General features: G+C 43.1%; 1 protein-coding gene across 1 annotated transcript in view; it reads right to left on the reverse strand.

Annotated features, from left to right (window-relative positions):
• Nucleotides 1-24,505, reverse strand: part of TRPA1 (transient receptor potential cation channel subfamily A member 1) — a 1,301,026-nt gene that overhangs the window by 20,697 nt on the left and 1,255,824 nt on the right. The window contains exon 26 of the mRNA XM_069621203.1: nucleotides 4,245-4,342. Coding sequence (XP_069477304.1) covers nucleotides 4,245-4,342 — 98 coding nt within the window. The remainder of the gene's footprint in view (nucleotides 1-4,244; nucleotides 4,343-24,505) is intronic.

Consider the following 24,505-nt stretch of genomic DNA (forward strand, 5'->3'; position numbering starts at 1 on the left):
GATCTAGTAGTTTTGAAAGTATTCGACAGAGGAGGGGGGGTGACCGTGCTCCTTAAATCCTTTAAATCAGCCTTGGATTTTGACAGTAGAGCGTCTGAGCTAGGCTAATTACTTTGTACTTACTGGAAGGATTTATGTGACATTAGCCAAACAATAAAATTGTCAAGGCCCCTCAAAATAGAAATGTTGGGAACAATTCATTAAAAAATTCAAACGTTATAAAGAAGGGAGGAAAAAGAAGGGAAACATAAAAATACAGTTTTCAGCCTACCCCCATTCAATTTCCCATAGAGATAAAGTGCAGTTTTAGTGTGAAAACCACTTGGCAGATTTGTGCCAAATAAGAAACAATGTTGCCACAATGTATGGACTTCATTTCCTCGACTGGTTTGGGGCAAATCCAGCCAGTAGTTTTTGAAATTTTCAGCAGCGATATGGGTGTTTCCCCTTGTTCCTTAAAACCTTTATATATTTTGGCCTTGGTACTTTGCAGCAGAGATACTTTTCAGAAATGAAGAGCCACCATGATTTTTTGCTCAATGTGAGTGATTCCCTCAATATTACCAGGAGAAGCCGCAAATTAAAGAACTCAAAACGCTATTTGGAAGAGGAAAAGGGATGCCATCAACCTTTGGAATTAAGTCTCCAATGACCTTACATTCCCAACATCAGAAACTCTTCTGTTTATGTAGTCACTCCTTTGCGAACACTGATTGTTTTGAACAAAAGCACTTAGATCACCTGGCCATAGGCGCTATATAAATACCAATAGCAGTAGCAATCACATCAGGCTGGACGTCAGGCGTGGGAAAGAAGACACCATGTGAATTTGTAGGGTTTGGTGGTGGGTTGGGGAGCCTGTTATGGGTAGAACATTTTCAGTTTTATCAAGGGAAGACTGCTTGAATCTCACAAGATTACAGCGGTAATGCCGCAAGAGTCGCTTAGAAAGAAATGTGCATCAAACGAAGTGATGAGTGATGGGGTAATGAGGGAGGGAAAAACCAACTGAGTGGAGTGAAGGGACCTGGAAAAAAGAAGGGGACCGCATGTTGAGTTCCTGTGAATCGGCGACACGCCATTCTACCACAGAAATATCTGTTTTCAGGAAATGATTACTCTGAAATTATCACAGTACTAAGGAGTTAGGAAAAAAAGGTTTATCATCTGCAGTGCCTACATCTACTGGGCAGGGGGACAATGGGCATTTGGTAACAGATTAATGGTGTGACATGGCCAGTGGCCATGGTTTGTAGGCCCAAAAGAAAGGTATTGCTGCAACATGGTCTCCCATTGCTTCCACAAAGTCAATTATATAGATGTAATTTACTTTTGGATCTTACTTTGAAAATACTTCAAATAGTATATGTATTTGAGGGGTAAGGTGTAAATGGGGGTGGCCAGTGGGCCCAAATGAAACGTATTGGTACAACATGTGTAGATGCACCTGGCTAGTGGGCCGTGAGGCATCTCAGGTATAGCAAAACCCTTGGAATTCAGTGAAAAACCATATGTTAAGACAGAATAAACACAACAAAATCCCTGAAATTCAGCACCCTCATTTCAATCAAGTACACTTCAGAGAAGAAAATGCATCACACAGAACTAACAGTGATAGGGGGTAGTGACCAGGAAGAAAAGAGGCAAATGAGGGGGCTGGGCGGAACATGGAACGAGGAGGGTGGCACTTGGTGAGTGTCTGTGAGGACAGAGCAGACTTTTATATTTTCAAGTGTTATCAGGAGAATACCAGCGGGAAAACCAGTGGGAATTCCACAGGCAGCGGTAGTTCAATGCTGCTGTATGTATAGTTTGTTGGCATTATCGGGGGTATCCCGCGGGACTGGGGAGAGAGTGAAAAAAAGTAATTTTACACCTGCATTGATCACATTTCCTAGGCATGGGCTAATACGTCTCTGTGCCGAAGGTCATGGCTAGTGAACTCCAAAAAATCTATTGGTGCAACATGTACAGAATCCATGGGCAAAGGCTGTGGCAACTGGCCATGGCTAGTGGGCCACAATGAAACCTATTTTAACAACATGGACAGTGGTCATGGCCAAAGGCCATGGCTAGCGGACCCTAAAGAAACCTATTAGTATTTTAATAATTTGACCTCCTTAGACTTCTTGTAGGTTACTTAATGTTTATTACATCTTCTTAAGTTACAGTTACATAGATACATTACATAGAAGAGGACACTGGCACCCATCACCCAGGCAGGGGCTCTCTAACTGCCTGGCCCTGGAACCCTCACCACAAACATTCTCCCATCCACACCATAACATTCCACATGACATCACATGCTTCCACATACACTTACAAGCACATCACAACACATCTCCCCTCCTTACAAAGACACTACACGCACAAAGAGACACATCAAAACACATCTACCTTTCTTGCAGAGACACTAAACAGACACAGAGGCACATCACAACACATCTCCCAGAATCACCACACTCACCCAACAACTTTAAAGAGTAGCACAACTCTGTGAAACAGAGGGAGTCGTCCCTCCTCCCCTTTAACTCAGGTTCCATAACCCGGAAGGCGTCCCTCCCTCTCTACCCAAACTGTAGCTCCAAACAACAACAATCACGCCATGTCTCATCACCATCACACCCATATGGCCACAAGTAGGTGCAAAGTTGCACGGACATGACTCACTCACACCACTCTGACTGACCTGGCATGACACACTGACACCACTCTGAATAACCTGGCGTGACTCACACACACAACTCTGACTAACCTGGCATGACACACTCACACCACTCTTACATTTGCAATACATTACAGTATGTGAAAACATAGAAAAAACATTTTTCAAAGTTTAAATCTCTAAAAGTCCTTGTTGCATTAAAGCAACCTAAAGCTGCAAACCCTCAACATTTGGTTAGATCTATGGTCATGTCTAACACCCATCAGTGATGAGATTTGTCATCAGTGTTCCCATACAACATGTAATTAGTGATGTCATTAGTAATGTGATATGTGATTGTGGTCATAGGCTGCAGAACAGGGGGCACTAAGTTAAGGTGGCTTTAGCTGAATTTCAGGGGGTTTGTTGCATTAGGTTCTCACCTTAACATCCCTGCAACTAAAGTTTTTTCCTTGAATTTCAAGGGTTTTGGTACAATGTATTGCTCACCTTAACATTCCTGCAACTAATGTTTTTTCCTTGAAAAAATAAAAATATATATATATATATATGTTAACACATGGAGGATGGAAAAAACCTGCACTCCATGCACAAGGTCTATAAATCCCAACAAAATGAGAAAAACTCGAATCCAATTAAGAGGAAAAACCGAGTTTAATGGGAGGTAAAAAATACAAGGCAAAAACACACAGCAAACAATACAGGACGCCTAGACAGTGTCCTTAACGACGCGTTTCGCGCTTCCCTGAGCACTTGATCACGTTAGGAGGACGTGTAGAAAATGAAGGTAGATATTACAGATTGGTCCTTCTTCCATGTTACCAACAAACCTAAGCTCACAACCTTGCATATATATATATGTTGGGTCTTATTAAAGCAAAGTAAGACAAATTATGTTTTACAAAATGTAAAATGTGTTGTTTCCTTCATAGCTGTGTTTTGTGAGAGGATCTGAATGAGAGGGTGCAGCCCTTCACCAGAGAGTCAGGTAAGAAGGTGCTTTTGAAAGCAGTGACACCGTTTACAGGTTCCCTAGAAACAGGTTACTGATAGGAGGGGCTAGAGAGAATAATGGAGGATGGTTAGGTTCATGGACGGGTACTTGTAAAAGGAGAATTAAAGAACTCTTGTGGATGAGGTGACGTGTGAAAATGCTGTGGCCTTCAAAGGTATGAGGGTGGGTGGAGCTTATAAAGGGGCAACAAGCAAACGGACCCACTTCAATATTAACAAAGTGCTGTAGGAGGTGAAGGAGAGATGGAAGAAAACATTATGCAAACAAAAGCACTGAGAGGTATGTTGGGGGAAAACCATTTTTTGCAAATATTCGACATTTAAGTTTTTACTTTTTTCAGTTTTCATAGCTTTTTCCAGGTAAATGTTTAAAGTATTCATATTTCATTGTTTCTATTTTTTTTCCAAATTCCCCACATGGATCCAATATCTTTAAACAATGTCTTCACTCCTGTGCAACTCTTAAAACAAAACCCCATTTGTATTTCAGAGAGTATTAACCCAGGTGTACAAACTTGTATTAAATATTTCAAATTCATTTGGGGAAAATAATTTGGCATAGCACCTGTGCTTTTGCTTTAAAAGTTCCGTTTCCACAGCAGTGTCGGTAGGCGGCACATCTGGTGTTGATCCCTCACAAGCAAAGATGAACAGGAGCAAAGGCTGAAACATAATAAAAAAGACAAGCAGATTGAGTTGATATGCGTAGTGGTCATACACTAAACTTCTCCAGAGCTCTTCTATAGCACAGTAGCCCATATGCATTTCTTATAAAAATCTACACAACACATATATGTTTTAAATGCAATTCCCCTCCAATACATTTCTTTATTTAAACACAACACAACAGCATTCATTTTGCAAGTGCCGGACGTGGCCGCTTGGCTGTGCACAAGGCACACATAACTAACTAGAGTTAGCTTTACACAGGGACATCTAGACACATTTTTTTCGCAATAGAAATTAAGAATATAGAAACCTTTTTCATAGGAGGAATGTTCAGGTCATTCTTTTAAACACGCATGTTGAAGATGGATCCTATGGGGGTCTGAACATTTGCCTCACCAGGTGTGGACTACAGCTCCTATCAGCCCTAGTTAACATAGTCAACGGCTAATGATCATTTATTTATTTATTTATTTACTTATTTATTTATGTTAAAGCTTGTATAGCGCACCAAGCCCAAAGACATCTGGGTTCTTTCTTACATACTGATAGGGTTACATTTGTTACACAGAGTATAAATAACACAGGCATATTCCAGATAGTTAACGAAGGCATAGTGAAATGCAAATAAAACCAGATTAAAGGAAAAGCAAGAGAAGGGATGCTGGTGGTAGTTAGTTACTCAGGCTTTGTGTGAAGAGGTGCATTTTGAGTTGTCCCTGGAATATCCAGAGTGATTCTTGAGCTATGAGTGGGAGCGGCAGCGCATTCCAGAGTTTGCTGGCGATCGTGGGGAAGCTGCAGCCACCCGCATTTTGGAGCTTGAACCTGGGAGTGGCGAGGCGATGTTGATAGGCAGCTCTAGTTGGTCTCGAGCGTTGTGTTAGTAGTACACCAAAACATCTGGAAATCCATAGCTTACAGGGCACTGCCTTATATGACCTAACCTTTGTGCAAGCAGGTTAAAAAAAATGCTAAAAACAAGGGATATTCTCGATCTATTCATGAGGCAATGAACAAAATCAGATTTTGAAAAGACATATGTCACCTATCAAATATCAATTTCTACTTGAGAACGCAAGCCTAAGGGTCACTAATTTGTCTTCTGTCTTTTAGATACTAACATTGGTACCCGGCACTGCGTTCCACGGGATTACACTGAAAGGTGATTGGCTCATTTCAAGCCATACCTCAGTGTAATCACGTGGATGCACATACGTGCCTGCGTTTGTTCCCGGCAGGGGCGGGGGGGGCGTGGCAGCCCCTTAGCCAATGAGGAGGCTCAAAACGGGGCAATCGCCACTCGGAGCGGGCCCAAGGCTGGAGGCTGCCGTCGTCCCAGAATCAGGTCCGTTTTTTTTTCCTCCACCCCCCTCCCCTTCAAACTATCCACTCCCAACCCCACTTACCTTCTTTTTTCTTCTTTTCTCGGGAGCAAACACGCTGGGAACACTTCTGTTCCCAGCGCGTCTGCTCCAGATGGGCGCCAAAGAAAGGGAAAACGGACTATGTTTTCCCTTTCCCGGTGGCCATTTTATTAGACTTTTTTTTTTAAATGCTGCAGCGTTTCAGAGCAGAAAAAAATGCTATTAATACCCCAGTCTAACGGGCCGGGGTACTAATGGCTATAATCCCCTCGACAGTGGGTCATTTCCACCCACGGTAATGCCCCCGGGCCTCGTTAAGACCCTTGCTACACTCAGGCCTGTAACTACGGGCCCCGGGGGCACTACCTGGGGCGGTATTGGCCCGCTGTCTCGGGTCTTATTGCCACAATATATCACTGAGATTGCGAATATTTAGCTTTATGTTTGGAGATGTATACATTTATAAAATAATGTAAACATTGTAATGTGCATTGATGGAAGCAATAGGCCATGGCTTGGCATTGGTGAACCACTTGAAGCCAATTTACAGGTCAAAATAAATGCCAGCTGCTTCAATGACTTATGTGTCTTGCCGCACTATACACTTCTCTAGTATTTAATTGCCATATATTCTAGATGAAGGCCTGGAAGACAGAAATCACCTGATAGGATTTATGTATACATGCATGGCTTTGGTGACTACTCGTTGGAGCATCAGGTTTTTCAAAGTCCCTTTCCATAGGGGTTAAGACATCTGATAAGAGGTGAGAGAGAGGAGAGAGAGACACTCTGCTTACCATCCCTAGAGAATACAAGGTACAATGCTTGAAAAACTTTGGAACTTGGTTGCACTGAGGGCCAGAGCCCAAGACATTTAGGTGCACATATTATAGAAGGTATGACTGGAGGTTCCTCAGCATCCTTCATCCTACAAGGAAGTTGCAAAAGAGATCTCCATTTCTGAGTGGTTTTCTTAAGAAGACACACAGCATTTTTTTAAGTCCAGAGGAACTAGTAATGATCTCGGCTTCCACCTTCCAACCCCAGATCAAGCCACATGACACCTCATGCCCTGGAGCACATTGTGTACTTCAAGTCACAGCAAATGTGGTCTGTTACACTCAATATTGTAGATAATTCTGGAGGCATGCCTTAGAAATAGGACAAGTGTATTATTTACAATTCAGGGCTCATACAATTACCCCACACAAATGGCACGAATAATTAAAGCATAATCGGCACATTTTTTCCATGCCAATTTCATATTCAAATTCCAATGTGGTGCATTTGAGATGACCGGAACATGTGCCAAACACTGCACATGTGACATCAACATGCTGCATGCAACAAGGTGGCAATGCACTAACGTCACATCATCATCCTGCATTGTGTGAAACTCAATAATGCAACTACAAAAGTGCACAAAGAAATACAAATGTTCAGAGTAAGAAAATGACGAGCAAATCGAATAAATGCAACCTCTTAAGAAAACACTGGTGAAAACGACTGTGCTTTCATGGTGGCCACATGACCTGCTTTGACCTCCGATGACACTTATTATCACGTAGAGGAATTTAAATATGTTCAACATTTTCAAAAGTTCTTCATCTCAAGCTCCCAAAGAGAACGACAAAGATTGTTGATCAACCTGCTCTCATTTGACAGAACATTTATCCAGATGACCACTTGTGTGAAAACTGACTTGAGTGACTCTCACTTTTCTCTCTAAGTGAAGTCACTGTAGTGTAAACTGTCTGGTAAACCCTAATTCTCTTAAAAGCTGCCACAATTTGGATTGATCTACTAATATCAGAGGGCGTTAAAAAAAAAAATGGCAATATAAAGACAATATAACGAGATTATTTCTGAACATATATAGATTTAAAAGTCAAAACCTCAAGTTAAAAAGCCTGTTCACCTGTACCTCTGTCCTTCCTAAAACCACCTGGTAGGGTCGGATAAAAGTACTAAGCTTGTCTGCCCACTCTTTGCTTCGAGCCAAAAGTACCGTCCGATACATGTTAGCAGCTATATCAAGTAATGAAATAAGGCAGCAATTGGCAGGTGAGGAAAGCTCCCCCTTCATGAAAATTGGGATAACTACTGTAGTTTTCCATGACAATGGACCTGAACATTCTACATTTAAAACGTTAAAAAGAAGCAAGAAATGGACCGCAAATTAGTGGTTCACCCTTGGGGTAATCATGTCAGAGCCTGGGGCTTTTCCTAGTTTCAACATAACTATTGCATTCATGACCCAAGAGATTATATTCAAGTTCATCATTACTTGGATCAATATTTATAGATGAAGTTTGTAAGATTTCACCTTCATTACGAGAGATCGAATTTTTGGAGACTTGTAAAATAACTCAGCCTTTGGACACCCAGAATAGACGATGGCGATTTTAAAATGGTGTTAAATCCACTGAAATGGGAGACTTAGCTCCAAAATGTCTTTGCGTCCTTTTCATGTGATATCTTCATAAGTCCCAGTAATGTTTTTACATAGGTTCGGTTTTTTTGTTCGGGTGAAAAGGGTATTTATACTCAATGTTATATGCCTTCATCAGGAGTAAGTCCATTATCTCTTTTCTGCTCTGTATGTAGTCGGGCATAATTGCTGTACATTCTTGATAAAAAACCATTGGTTGCTTACTCTGTAGTTCTGTGTCGACCTTGAATCAGAGACAGTACCCGTTACAAAAGGGGTATTCAGGTTGCAAATATCACTAATCTGTTATTATATTCTTTTCCTGTGGTCTTTACAGCAAACATTCGTATGGTTGCAGCTACTCCCCAACCCAGAACCATTGTCTAATGGATGAAAAGTTAAATGGACAGAGTCAGGGTTACTTTCTGGTCTTGCAATCAGATCCAGACTGACTGCCCTGTGCACGTTCTCGAGACTCAAAAGGATATGCTCATAGTGTGACCTCATGAAACGTAGGAGCTGCAGGGCAATCAGCCAGGAGCCTCTATTCATAGCTCTCAAGCCTAAGTTTATGAACAATATTGATAACTTTAAAGCTCCCGAGAGATGGTGGTTGGGGGACGGTTTGCTTCAATATCAGGTATGTTCCATGTTAGATCACCTGCTGCAACAATTGTGGCATGTGAAATCCAATCAGAAGAAGATTTATAATCAAGCGGAATTCGATCCAGCACTTCAAGGGGCTGAAATAAAACTTAACAGCAGTCGGCTCACAAAATATTATACATTGGACATGTCATAACATGCCCCTCCTAGAGTTTTAAACACAACCATCTGGGACAATTAGTAACCACCTTTTTGCATCGAAAGCCATAGGCTGCCAAAACTAAGATTGCCAATACACCACTTGCATGGCCCCTTTCACAGCATTTGCAGAAACACAATGCAAGCAAGTGTATACTCTGCATTACGTTTCCATGTTTGTAGGAACCAGAACATTGCTTGCTGAACAGAGAGGATGTCTTCCATTTTTGGAACCAGCCCTGCTATGTTCCATGACAATAAATACAGCAGTCATTTGCATTGAACAACCCCGTTTTGTGTTCAAGACAGCCCGAATCAGGTAATGGACAAATACATCAGTCATTTTAGCAGCTTCCACATGTAAGTTATGGTTGGCTTCTGCTGATACAGCAGAGTTGGGTCTATAACAACACACACTGGAAGATGATGACCTAGGAATGGCAGATGTGCCAGACAGGTTACTGTCAAACGGGCATCAATGTGCTTGTGGATGGAAATGTTGGAAGCCTTGGACAGATATACCCTGCAATCAACAGAGAGAAGACCTTCAACCAGACAAGGATTAATAAGGGGAACCCTTGTTGTAGTATAAGATTCATCCCCAAGATCTGGAGGTCTTACTACTGTTATTATCGACTATCTAATCAACCAACACTCAGTGTGCCTGATCCAGTGGATAGCTTTATTGGTCAGATAAGCAGCCTACTCTATTGTCAAGCCCACCAATTATGGCAGTTTTTCCATAAAAAATATATCTGAAAGAGCATAGTCTGCATGCACTTTTAAATGTGATAGACAACTCTTGTTGCCATGATTCATGTGTCAGTCTGCCCGTTTTTCTTTCCATTTCTATTTGTAGTAATTCTACCATTATTATTTGTTCCACAGTTAACACATGTGTAGGAAGGTTCTAGCTTGCTGAACGCTGATTGTGCCATAACATTCTTATCCTGGCATTTCAGAGACTTGTGTTTATCACCCAGAGGTTCTTACTCACAAGTGATGTTTTGCTGCAATTGATTTGGATCAATCCTCCTTCTCTCTCTCAGAGCTGTTGATTACTTCAGCAGGGTGGTTGTAATCTTAGATGATGTAGGTTTCTTTAGTTGGTTAATTTAGATGCTAATTCAATAAGTAGTAAAGAAGAACTCCATGGCTTAGTCATTCAACTAACATTTTAAAAAATAGTTCTGAGAAACGGACAAAACGGCCAAAATTGCTTTCAGCGAGCTTGGGGGTCCTTTGTTCTACTTAACGATTTCTCTGATTTACCACAGTCTTCCAATGTGATCCCAAAAAGGGACTTGGTCATCTCAATCTCTGTTTGGAATATCTGTCTTCGGTAATACATTTTCAAGAGGCAAATATCTGTTAGATATAATGCTATCCCCTACTACTTTGTGTAAGGTTATTGCCTGTGGAACAGGCAGCCGATCTCCCGACACAAAGAAAGAAACTTCAGTTGCTGGGCCACTGCAGGCTGGTGGACCTCTGTAGGACATGTAAGAACTTGGCTGTCTTCTTGATTTACTGGACGAGGAACCTCCTATTGAGTCATAAATTTAACCCAGCTATTGACACACGTAACTTTATGTTTCACTTTTCTTTTGAAAGAGGGTGATTGATTGGGGACTTGCCTACAAGTGTATCCAAACTATTAGCCGCTAACACATGATAAGTTATGAGGAAACATATCTTCAAGTTTAGTCTCAATTTCTTACATGTGTTCATTTGCCTCTTTGATTGAAGACATGGATGATAAAGCAGACGTTTTGGTATGTGCTTGGTGGATTAAATGCAATGTCTTACCTTTCATTTTTCCAATTGTGTATGGTCTTTTCAAAAAACGTAAATTATAGTTGAAATGAAAGAGAGAAAAAAGGCTTTACCAGCTGAGTCATCCTGGCTAATCAGAGCTCTTTTAGGCTTTGGTATTTTATATCATCAATTCTATATTGCTCAAGTTGCGCACAAGTCAGCATTGTTTTCCTTTGGGTTGCCTTCCACTCCCCCACCCTGCTGCTGGACAGAGGAAGACCACAGCAGGTTTGGGCCAAGCCCCTCCTTGAGCCGGCCAGTGAACTAAAAAGTTGAAGTGCCGGAGAGCCAGCGCCCACGTCTGAATTGTGCCCAAGTCAGTGCTGTTTGACTGTGGTTTCCCTTACACTTCCCTCACATATCTTAATCAGTGGACAGAGGAAGAACACATTGAGCCTGACCAGGCCCACCCTGTAGCCAGAGGAGAATGCAACAGGTGAAGCACCGGCACAATAGCGCCTGCACCAAAGTCACACTCAAGTCAATTCTGTTAGGCGGGTCGACTGGACGATGGAAGAAGCAGATGGACACCCAGGGCTGAATAAAGACATTATTTGTATTAATGTTCTCTTGTTTTCATAGCTCATTACCCAGAGTACCTAACTGCGGAATTAAATGATTGTATAATTTTATGATATTCACTAGTTGTGGCCTGGATTTCACCACACATGATACATGCTGCTGTTGATCAGCAACACAGCCCCTAAGGAAAGCAACTTGCCTGATTTAGCTGGGAAGAGGGTGGAATAAGGCAGCATCTTGTGAATTTGCATCTAGCTGATGACAAGCTAATGAGCAATGTGTCCAATTAATACACGAGACTCCCATGAGCTTGAAAAGCAGCAAACCCAATGTTTGCCAGTTGCAGAGGATTGCTGTATCCATTTGAATATCTGCTTGCAAAGTCAGTGAATCTGAAAACACAACAAAAACACCCTGAACTCTACAGGGAACTTGGAACAGTTCTGAAAACCCCATAGCACTACTTTATTTAAACAACCTGCTCAGCAACAGTGTCATCAAACAAGTGCAGGCTATCCTATGCACAGGAAGCTCTCTCAACATCAGCACATGCAGCCGAATTTCAAATTGGGCACTAAGGATCCTATAGATTTAAACTGCCCCCTAATGCTCATTCTGACCATCAGAAAAGTATAAGGCATAGCCAAACATTACCCTCTCACACCCAAGGCTCACAGGTGGAGGTAGGAGATTACTATATCAATCAGACATCCTAGTCCAATGTTGTGGGGGACAGAAGCTGGAGGTTCTTATTTGGAAAAGGAAGGCTGGAGAACAGACTTCAAACTACTGGAAAGGAGAGAGGCTGGAGAAATTTTGGAAAAACTGGAAGCTGCTAATGAGGAGAGGTGGCAGCATGAGAATGAGGAGGTGAGAGTTAAGGAAGAGGACTATATGGAGGTGATATCAGAGGAAAGGTGGGAGGAAGTAAATCCTAGAGTGGGATATAAGCTTGCAATAAGAACAGAGGAAATTAGGGAGTTAGTAAAACATGGAGCGTGGCAGGAGGAGGTAATACGAACAAAGGAAACAACGGCAATAGTGAAACATGGGTAGAATTTGAAGGAGGTAATAGGGGCAGAGGAAAGAAGGAAGGAAGGAAGTACATTGCTGAATGAGAGGAAGGAATAAGTACAATGATCAGATGGAGGAGGAAGTAAACCCCATAGTGGTGTGGAAGATGATGGTAGTAACCAGAGCAGCAGAGCTAGTAGGTGATAAGAAGAAGGTGGTTGAAGACCTGCCAAAATCTGATATGAAAATGCCAAGATAAAGGGTGATCGTAGAGGCAACAAACACTTGCCCAGGTGGTAATAAGGAGACACTGAAGGACCAGGAGGAGGAGGTTGGAATTAAAGAGGAGGGTTAGGAATATAGTTATTTAGAAGGAGAGAGTTGGGGAAAAGAAGAGAAGTGTGATGTTGAGGCGTGAGGCAATAATTTAAAGAGATTGGACCTTTGCTCATCTATTGATTAGAGAGGCTGATGGCAGGAATAAGATAAGTCAACCCAACAATGGAGTTTCTTGAGGGCCAAGTCAGACCCTAAGCACGTCTAAAAGAAGAGAGGATGTTCCAGAGTGGATCAGGAAGCCTAGTAATTGCTTAGAGTGGTGGTTGAAAGGAAAGACTCACAAAAAGGTTTAGTGTACAGGTTTACCCCCATGTCATCAGGGAGGAAACTAAGCCTGAAATGTCCTCCAGAATATTACGAACTGCTTTTTGTCTTGGGGTATGCTCAGCATTTGAAAGGTCAGGGTGAGGTATTCCCCTTCGAACAATGGCAACTTGAACAGAATCATTGGAACTGTGACAAAAGAGGACCAATCTTCCCACTGAAGAGAGCAGAAAGACAGTCCATGGCTGGACCCTATGAGAGAGCTAAAACTGTAGTTGGTGACTGCATGCTGCAAGAATGCACAAGAAATATGGCAGGTGGCTGGGCCATGTGGGAAGGCCAGAGAACTTTAAGGGTTGGCTGCATCCTGTTGGAGAGCCGTGGAACTGTAGTTGGTGGCTATCTCCTGTGAGAGAGGCTGAGAACGGTAGTGGGTGGATTTGTTGTGTAGGAGAACTTAACACATTTAGTGGGTGACTGCATCCTGTGAGAGAGCCCAATGACTTCAGTGGGTGGCTGTGCCCTGTGAGTAAGTCTGAGAACATTTGGCAAGTGCTACTTGAATGTTAAAATTGTGGATTCAAAATATGTCTGGCACAATATGTAATGGCATATGTACATCAGTAAGGATGTTTCTGTCACTACTAGAGCTGTTTACCAGCCACATGTCACAATGACAAACCTGCTCTACCTTTTGGTGTCTACTTGTACTATTTAGCATATAATCTTCATAATCCGAGCTGGTGTGTTTAATATGGATAGATGTAATTCCATAGTCTTTCACAATGAAGTGACTGTCAATGATTATTAATTTCAACTAAACAGGAGGCAGTTTGAGTCTTCTCCAGAGGTTAGAGACAATAGTCACAGCAGCAATATATCATTCTCATGTTGCTCACTTGAAAGGTGGGTGGCTTCTTGCCAGTAAATAGCAACTTGTGCAGGTGCCACTAGCAAGATGGACTGTTGTACTAATACTGTTCTTGGTCATAACCCTTTTCCATTACTGAAGAGTCTAGTAGATAGACATTAAGCTAATGGTCTTCTGTATGACCTGTTGATGGCCCAACTCCATTCAATATTCCAGAGTAGCCGCCATTTCGACTACTCAGCAAGCTTTCAACAGGTATTGTGGATGTACTGACCATAATGGCACTCTATCTTGACCTTGGCATTCCCATTGTAGTTGGGAAAAGTTGGTCTGGTTGATGTTGTTCCTGATACTTATGTTTCTGAATTTGATGTTGCAAATGATGGAGCAAAGCATACTTGTCCATTTTCAGAGTATCTCGTTCTTGTGATGTTGCTTCAAATCCTCCTCCCTGAGACCTGCAAATGAAAAGCACTCCTTTTTTATTTCCTTTTCACTCAAACGATTTTTGAATTGCCACACAAAGTTGGAAACAGGCCCTTCAACAGCTGTGCTGCATCGGCCTCACCTGCCAAGTCATAGGTCTTCACAATGATGGTCAGGTTCCGCTGAAGCAGATCAACTGCAAGGAGTAGCTTACTGATGGATGTCTTGTGACAGTGAAACCTCTTAGAGGCATACTTGATAGGTTTTTGCATGGAGCAGACATTAGAGAGGAGCTGTCACTGACAGTGCCATGCAGCATATAGTGCTCTGCAATGAGTGTTGCAGTAATATATGATAGCAATGTACTGCTCACATACCTGGTATAAAATGTACAAAGAAGAATTCCAAGGGTGGCCATTGAGGTCTGCAGGTTATGAAGCAGCAACCTATGGCAGTGCAGTGCATCTTTGGCTTGGTAGGCTACAGCTAAAAGGTGAGCTAATCTTTTGGGCCACATTGACCATTTAATTCACATAATGACAATTGTTGTTAAAGCATTTGATTACAAGGGTAAGCAGGGGAAATGCATTATCTTGCCAATTCATACAGCTGCAAGAATATTTGATCAGTTGCCTGCTGCAGCAAATTCGAAATTAAATCATGAAGCCTTAACCACTGTGTTAAGCCTCTTGCCTTGAAATTCTCTACTCTTTGCACAACTATACCTGGTGCCAAAATGAATACACCTGCAGCCCCCTTGCGTTTCTCTAGAACCCTCTTAGCGGAAAGAGAAAGAAAAGTCCCCAACATGTCTTGTGATGGCTAGCTAGTCAAGGCTCTGACCACTGGTCCACGTGACCATGTCCAGAGACTGCTGACATACCAATCCCACTGTAATCATAACCTCTTCATACATGTCTGATACTAATTTGCAAGAGAACATCCCAACCATCAGTGACATTCTCCATAAACCACTGGAATGTAGGTGTTTTCATAAAGAGTAGGGCAAGAGGTTTATTCTCAACATTATTAACAGGTTTGCCTTGAGCAGTCATTGGGCCTCATCACGACTTGGGCGGTAACGCCGGCGCTATTAGCGCCGGCGCTATCTGCCCTACCGCCGAACTCCCCGGTGCTAATAGCGCCGGATCACGTGTTTGGCGGTAATGTTAATCCCCATTCCCCATTGAGCCCATTCGAGAATGCCCCACTCCCCATTGGGCTCAATGGGGAAGTTTTGCGCTAATACCGCCGGCGGATTTCCCGCCGAAGTCCTGATTTGGCGGACCCTTAAATCCGGCGGTAATAGCGCCACTGCCGGATTTAAGGGTTACTGCCAAAGTCGTGATGAGGCCCATTGTCTGTCATTTGACTTGATTTTTTTGGTGACATTAAATGCTTACACATCACTGGCCTGCGACACTGGAGATCACTAAGATATATCTTTGGAGTATGGGTAGTAAAGATTGATGCCCCACTTCCAAATACAATCGAAGTATATTAAGAGGTATTTGCGCAAACTGGTCATGGGATGCTTCTTGCCCGGTGGTGTGGAAAGGAATCTACCTTGTATTTTGTTATGTCCTCCCATGTCTGAGCGTTGTGCTGTTGCATGTGGGACAACATAGAAGTGGTGCCCAAGTTGGTCACCTCAATCCCTTGGCACACCACTTTATTACAGTGTGTGAGAGGCCAATGAACTGTTCTTTCTTCTATTAAAAAGCTACCATCCCTCATTCCAAGGTCATGAGACCGGGCAATACCTTTGTACTTTGCCTTGTGTGACACCTTGTGTCGTTGTGTGCATTTAGGCAGTACTGCAGGTATCTTATCTATGTTGGCTTTTAATGAATAGTCAGTATTTCTCCAATTATGAGTCGTGTGCTGAGAGACCATGTATGACATTGAATTATGTTAATGTTAAAGGACATTTGTACCGTGCACTATCACCACCGGAGTAGTCCCCTGGTGCTCTGGTGGCTCTGAAAGAGGGATGGAGGGGTGGTTAGTGGGAGGAAGCTGGAAAAAGTGCAAGAGAGCAGTGATGTGCTGTTGGCGGCCTCAGCCTGGTGGATCCATTGGCTGGACCTGGTGTGTACTGTTATGTGAGTCTATGTGTGTTTTTGCTTTGTTGTTGCAATGTAGTAAAGTTTGTGCAGTTTGTTGTGCTGTAGGTTTGTGGTTGTGTTTGGTTTGGAGTTTGAGAGGTGTATGCAAAGGGGGTAATTGTTAGTGCAATTGGTTAGTTGGCATCTTTATCCTAACTTGAGGTGCCTGGCTTCTGTAATCTCCCAAGGTGGGGTTCAGGAGCACCCCTGCGCCTCTGTCCTGATCTGGGTTTGTCTGGCCTTCGAGGTCTCTTTTACATCTGACCCCCTCCTCCCCCAGCCTCCCACGCAGCCCTACCTGTCTACCCTTCCCACTCATACGGCTAGTGCACCTGCCACTGTCCACAGCTCAGCTAATGTGGTGATTGCCAATATCCTGACAATTCCACAACACTGTGGTACTTGGTGGCAACTAAGGTGCGAGTGCGGGTGTTACCTCATATATTAAGGGTATAAATACCCTATTAAGGTTTTAGCTAATATTAATGTGTGCGTCTTATTTTCTGTCACCACCAGGGACACTCTTGAGTTATTCTTCATGGAGTCTTTTGGCTTACTGTTTCACTGCACCTGGCTTACAAAGACTGGTTGTACTCTTTTAAAACCTTAAATAATCTGGGAGTATACTGCTTGCATCTTGAGAATTGCTATCTCGTGCCTTTGTTCCATCTTACCAGTCATCCCTTATTTCACTCTATCCTTGGCACTAGTTTCCAGTTACAGTCTGAGCTCTGCACAGATATGTATTTCTATGTATTCAGACTTTTGAGTTTTCCAGAGGTCATGAGGACTTTGCTCATTCAAAACCATCCGTTGGCTTCCATTTTTAAGAAGATTGCTGCCCAATTACACTCTTGTTTCTTTGTTATCGAACAATATTTGTGTGTCGTTCATGTTGCATTAACCTTATACATTGGTCATGCTAGTGTTCTTTATGTCTGAGGCGGCTATGTTAAAATTGTCAAAATGCATATATTACCTATTATACGTGTTCTTCCGAAATATGTGCTCTTCTGGGAATACTTAGGGCCGCTCTGAGTGCATTATTTTGGAGCACTTCTATTCTGTTAATGGTTTGTTTAGTTGCCCCTATGTAGAGGGAATTACAATAATCTAATTTTGATAGGATAAGGGCTCTGGATAGGATTAGGCAGCTGTCATCTGACAGAAATTGTTTCCCGGCTCATATTAATTTACATATATAGGCCGTGGATGAGGCCAGTGAGTTTACCTGTTTGGTGAGGGATAAGGTCGAGTCGAGGTAGAAACGTTTTTACTTCTCTGGCGACCGTGATAGTGTTCCCATCGATGATGAATGCTGAGTAATTTGGGTTGAGTTTAGAAACGCGAGCAGCAGTGCCCATGATGAGGAGCTCCATTTTGTCATCGTTCAGGCATAGGCCTTGGTTGGCCATCCATGCCTGAACGATGCTATAGACTCTGTCCACCAGAGCCAGATCTTCGCCATAATCCCCGGTAAGCGGTAGGACAATCTGGGTATTGTCTGCGTAATTGGTATAGGTGATACCCAGATTATCAAGATCATCAAAGAGTGGCTTGGTGAAGATATTGTAGAGTGTGAGCGAGACACAAGATCCCTGGGGCACTCCACAAGTAATGGGTATCGAGTCTGCTGCCGCTGAGGGGGAGAACACCCTCATGGTCCTGTCACTGAGGAAAGACTGTATCCAGACTATGGCCTCGCCTGAAAAATGGGCCGCAGAGTCCAAGTGACTGCACAGGGCTCTGTGATCCACCAGGTCAAAGGCAGCTGAGAGGTCAAGTGGGAGGAGGAGTGCAAATTTACCCTCGTCTCTGAGTGAGTCTTTTTGGGCCTTTAAGTCGATAAGGGCGGTCTCTGTGCTATGTTGGGGGCGGAAGCCAGGTTGGCGGGTGCCAAGGAGATGGTTCACCTCGAGGAAATTCTGAATTTGGGTGTATGCTATCTTATCTAGTATTTTTAGTAGAGGGAATACCCAGGATTCCTTTAAGTTGCGCGGGATGGTGCCAGAGGTAAAGGGGGCATTAATAAGTTTGGTGATGAAGGGAGCTAGGTCTCTAGCAGCGTCCTTGATCAGTTGTGCTGGGCATTGGTCACCTTTGCAGTTGGATGGTTTGAGTCCAAGGATGGTTTTCTCGATCACTGAGACCTTAGAGAAGTTGAATTGGGTGAGTTCTTTAGGTTTAGGTATAAGGGTTTTTTTCAGGGGAATTTGGGTTTGGGATGATAATGAGACTTTCTTTAGAGCAATTTTTGTTTGGAGGTTAGGTACTTTGTTGGTTAGTGCGAACTGTATGTCTGTGCACCAAGTTTTATCTTTAATGGAGTCATCCTGCACTGCAATAGGGGTTTCTAATTCTTTTAGAATAGAGAAGAGCTCCTTCATACTGGAGTTGGCTTGGGTAATCCTATTATTGTACGTTTCTTGGTTGGCCAGCATGATATCCTTTTTGTATTGCGTTGAGATATTTATTAGATTAGTTTTATTTTCTGCGGTAGGATGTAGGTTCCATACCGTTTCGCATTTTCTTTTCTGTAATCTTAGGTTTTTTAGGTGGGGCGTGAACCAAGAGTTAAGATGCTTTTTTGGTTTACTGTTCCTAAGTTTAAGTGGAGCGATGCTGTCAAGGGCCGTGGTCATAGCGTTATTGAATACCTCCACTAGAAGGCCTGGGTCAGTATGGTCTGGTAAGGAGTTAAGCTTCGGTAGGATATGGGGCAGAATTTTGTCTGCTGTGATATTATTCTTGTTTCTAGTTAGTGTAGGTGCTGCGAGGGGGGGGTGTTAGAGCAGTGGGTCTTTTAGTATTGAGAGTGAAGGAGATTAGGTGGTGATCAGTCCATATTTGTGGGGCAATGGAGGTAATGGATAGGTTGCAGTTGTGACTGGCAATCCAGTCCAGCGTTCTCCCTTTGGTATGGGTGGACATGTTCACTTTTTTGCGTGAAGCCTAGTTCTGTCAGAGTGTTGGCTATGGCAGTGGCCTGGTGATCATTGATATCATTGTACCCTAGGTTAAAATCTCCTAGCACTAAGGTTTGTGAGGAGTTTTTTAGCTTCTCCGAGATAACAGTGGTAATATCTTCATTGAAGGTGCTGATAGTGCCTGGGGGTCTATAGAGTAGATGGATATTTAATGTTTGAGAACTGGCCGTGGGTAGCTTAATGGAGAGAGACTTGCAGGATTTAAGGTTAGGTGTAGAGGTGACTCTCATAGAAAGATTAGTTTTGGCGATAATCGCTATTCCTCCTCCTCGTGCCTCTAGTCTATCAGCTCTGAGGATCGTATAGTTGTCTGGGACTGCTAGCATTAGTACAGGACATGCTGCCTCGTGGAGCCAGGATTCTGTAATGGCGATGAAGTCAAGGTCATTTTCTAGGATAGTGTCTGCTATGTCTGTAGCATGAGCGACTAGAGATCTAGCGTTGATTAAAGCACCTTTCAGGTCAGATTCTGGCAGTAGTGTAGGTCTCTGGTTAGCAGTGGTAAATCGGTTGGTGGTGGTCTTATTTCTTTTAAGGGGGGGTTTGCGGCTGGGAATAGAGGTAGTTTCCAAAGGACCTTTTGGTCGAAGATGATCCAAGTTGATGTTATATTTGTTAACAGGTTCAAATATTTTAGGTAGTCGTGCTCGGAGTCTAAGGTTTCTCTGAGCTCTGCTACAGGGGCATTTAGAGATAAGTTGCATATGGGAGGCTCCTGCGCCCTCTGAAGGCAGTGTGGAAGGCATGGTGATATAGACAGTAATGATAAGTAGGGCTATCAGGTTAGTAAGTGATGCTCGATGGACTGGGGTAGGCAAGTAAGAATACATAGTGTTATGTTTAATCAAACTGGAGCCTGCTATTGCATGTATCGATCAACTATTAGGCAGTGTGGGCTAGATATTAGGCAGAATAGGCTGAAGTATTGGGCAAAATAGGCTAAATGCAGCGATCAGACATTGGGCAAAATAGGCTAAATGCAGTGATCAGACATTGGGCAAAATAGGCTAAATGCAGCGATCAGACATTGGGCAGAATAGGCTAAATGCAGCGATCAGACATTGCGCAAAATAGGCTAAATGCAGCGATCCGACATTGGGCAAAATGGGCTAAATGCAGCGATCAGACATTGGGCAAAATAGGCTAAATGGAGCGATCTGACATTGGGCAAAATAGGCTAAATGCAGCGATCAGACATTGGGCAAAATAGGCTAAATGCAGCACTCCAATATTGGGCAAAATAGGCTAAATGCAGTGATCAAGCACTGAGCGTGTTATATTGGACCTTAGAAAAGAAATATTTTGGACATTGCAGCGTCATGGGACAATCAACGTATGTAGTTAGCGGATAGGTACATTGATTAGGACACAGTTAGTGGAGCTAAGAAGGCACTGTGTTGGCGTACAATCATGAGCAAGGATAGGCTGCTGTTTGAGCAGGATAGAGTAAGGCTAGAGGCTATGTTGTAAAAGCATAGGGTAGGTCACAGTAAATGATCATTGTACAATTATTGTAGTACTTACATCAGGTAGGCAGGTACCTGTGACTGGATGGATGAAAAGTTTTTACGCTAGTGTTCGGTTTGATTTGCAGTTGCACCTTGCGCCGAACCACGGCGAACAGGGGCAAACAGCGCAAGTGGCCTTATGTTGGCCTTAGGTGGCCGCCGACTACCGCCTGCCGGCGGATGTTTGTCCACAAATGCGGTCTGGGATACGATGCTTAGCAATGCTTGGGAAGCCCAGCCTCGCTTTCGGGCCGCCGCATCCTGCCCAACATTTTGTTTTTTCGAATGTCGGCGCGCGTGCCGTCCTGGGGGCTGAAGAGGCTCCTGTAAAGTTGGAGGGCACAGGGCATACAAGGGAGGCAGATGATGGGGCAAAAAGGACTCTGCTCCTTAATCCCGTGGAGGGATCAGACGCCGCCGTGCATATCCGGAGGCTTCCAGTGCTGGTCGGTGCTCGTGGCGATGTCCTGTTTGGTGGTGGGGGGCTCCTGCCCACTCCACGGTGATGGGGGTCTGTCGGGGCAAACAGGGCAAGCGGCCTTATGTTGGCCTTAGGTGGCCACCGGCTTCCGCTTGTGTTGGTGCTTGTACTAATCCAAAGTGACCTGAGACTGAGATGTGTAACTTGAGCTGGATGATACCTTTAATTGACTGTGTGCAATTCTATAAGGCACACAACAAGTGTTCCTGCATAAATGAAAACACCAAGGGCTGCATGTCACCCCCTGCCCCTAGCCAGTTTTGGACTTGTTGACATTTTTTCACAATGTCTACTATAATCTGTGGTACATCCAGGTTCATAAACAACACAACCATGAATCTCCATTAAGCTGCGCTCATAGATTGACAACTCCTCCTAATGTTACTCCCATGTGTGACCTGATAGTATGTATTTTGTCCACTAACTGTAAGAGACAGACATTCAGTGGTGTATCAAGTGCCTCTCCAGATCTCTGTTCGTCCTTCCACCAAAAAAGATTAATAGTCACTCTTGCACAAAGTTCCCTGAAGATTCCCTGCTCCTACTGCCACCCTTCAGGTGTCACTTGATGATAAGTGCATGGTCCACTTACTTTAGGAGACAGACACTGACTGGCATATCATCCACCTCTATTGCTTCCTGTCAACAAAATGATGCAAGTGTGATTCCCCCAGACGCTGCCCTCAGCAATTTCTGGATCTTCCTCCAGGTGTCACTGGATGGCATGTGCCACATCCATTCACTTTAAGAGATGGATAGTGACTGTTGTATCACCTGCCTCCTTGAATCTTTTCAGGTTGCTCCCACCAATATTACATATGTAGCTCTCCCACAAACCGCCCTCAGGGAGTCCCTACTCCTCCTTCTCCTCCTTCTCCTGCTACAGGGAAGCACCCAACTGACGATAGCACTGGGGAAATGTGCTGGTCTTGGAAGCAAGACCATGCAGTGCAGCAGAGGTTCAAATCCCGGAGCCGTGCTTAGAAACTGAACTCAGGTACGATAATAGGTGCGTTATTAAACAAAAAAAAAAAAATTAAGATGGGGCAGATTTTTCTTACAGGATGCACAGTTTTTTAAGCATCTCTCACAGTGTTTTTCATAGTCACTCAAGCAGCTCTCCCTCAAAGGGATTGCCTCTACCTAAAGTCACAACACATTTAATCTGTGTTTGCCCCAACTTAAATCATTGAATGAGTCACAGAGCACTGAGTAAATAAAACCATAATCTAATATAATTCTAACTCTCTAAATCCTCAATACCTGACTATCTCTCATTACCTTTTCCCCACTAAACACATCTATCTTACTTCAGTATATTCCCACCAAGCCTGCCACCACCAAAGAGCTTCTGCCTCTCTGTAAGATGCTTAAGACTTGAAAGATGCTCAAACCACTATTACCCCTTTATATGTCCGATGGTCATACTTCTGAAAAACTTAATCTGAGAATTGTCTGTATCTTAATCCCCCCACAATCGGGTGATTCAAGGTTCTAATGAATAAGTTCATTCAAGCTTATCCTTGAACATCAACGCTCTTTAAAGACCCATAAATGCTTGTCAGACTATATGTCAAACTAAAGTAGACTTCCATTAAAACTGATAATCAACATTTGGATAAACTGACCAAATTGAAGCCAGATAACCAGTGCTGCCGAAAAAAGCAAGGAGTGCAGTTGACTGCAGGGGACTTTTGGAGGCAGTCAACAACATTTTGCTCAGGAGACAGCGTTAGGAAGACATTTTTTCCAGATTGCTAGAGGAAGAACTTTAAAAAGCCTATCTCAGCATGGGGCATGCACAGAGAGTGCAAGGAGTGCAGTTGAATGCAGGGGACTCCTGAATATTTGGAGGCAGTTGACTAGGGTTTGCTCAGGAGACCACTTTTGGGAGACCATTTCTGGATTGATAGAGGAAGACATTTAGAAATCCTACCTCACCCAAGAGTGCATGCATAGAGTCTGAGCAGTGCAGCTGACTGCAGATGACTATTGGAGATTTGGAGGCAGTTGACATTGTTTTGCTTAGGAAACCAATTTTGGGAGACAGTTTCTGGATTTCTAGAGGACGAACTTTAAAAAGCCTACCTCTGTGCAGAGCATGTGAGGAGAGTGAGAGCGTGCAGTTGTATGCAGTGTAATCAGTCCACCTAACTACAACTGGTAACATGCAAGGTAAGAGCATCTTTAGTCAAACCTCATGGCCCATAATCTAAAAAGCAAGATCTCTAAAACTGACACTTCATATAGATGCTCATGCTCCCTACAAACTAGCAACATGTCATTACTGCCACCATTATTACTCTCCTACACAGCATTGATGCAAGGTGTAGACATCGAATTGGGGGCATGCGAGATAATGGAGCCCTGCACCACTGAATCCCTGAGGAAAGAATATTTGCAAACTCAAATTCTTTCCAAGAACATTCCTGTGTATGTGGTTAAGGAAAAAATAACATCTTATTTTGCAAAACAACCAGAGAATGGATAGCAAAAACCATACTTGGTATGGTGGATGAGACGACTCACAGCTACCAGCCATCCTCCAGATAATGTATATATTACATTTTCTAATGTAATGTACAAACACATTACTCACATCTGCTACCCCTTTGAACTCCACATTTCTAGACATGAGCAATAACTTGCTGTTGTAAACTGTATCTCCCAGCGATGATAACAGTGCACAAAAGCACACATGCTGGGGATATACTAATGTCACCCAAGGCTGACTTTGGTAACCGACATCACAGGTTACCAGAGAGGCAGCCATCTAAACTCACTAATTACCCTGGATTACTTGTCCCAACCAAGGGACTTTGCTCAAACTGAATTTCTACAGCAGCCAAAGCCCTAACTTTAGTCTTACTAATACTAGTAAGGCACTATGACACCATAAAAGAGGAAGTTGGTGCCCACACAGACTTGCTAAAAGACGTATCAAGAAAACTAAACATTTTAACTAATCTCCCGCAAAATCAAGGACACAACCAAAATACTGTTCTATCTGAGACATCTATGTTTTCCAAAGAAGTTCCAGATTCTGAAAGTTCTTGTATCGAAAAATCGATCCTATAACATTATCCACAGGTATAAATAGGAGAGGCTAATTGTCACTCCTAATCGTATCCATCTTTGTGATAAAAAAAATCTATCACCTTTTCACAATGACAAGGAGAATAAGCATAAAGGAAAAATGAATCTCAAAAAAGGAAAACAA

The sequence above is a fragment of the Ambystoma mexicanum genome, chromosome 5q (assembly GCF_040938575.1).
Source record: "Ambystoma mexicanum isolate Mex_15411 chromosome 5q, UKY_AmexF1_1, whole genome shotgun sequence".
NCBI lineage: Eukaryota > Metazoa > Chordata > Amphibia > Caudata > Ambystomatidae > Ambystoma > Ambystoma mexicanum.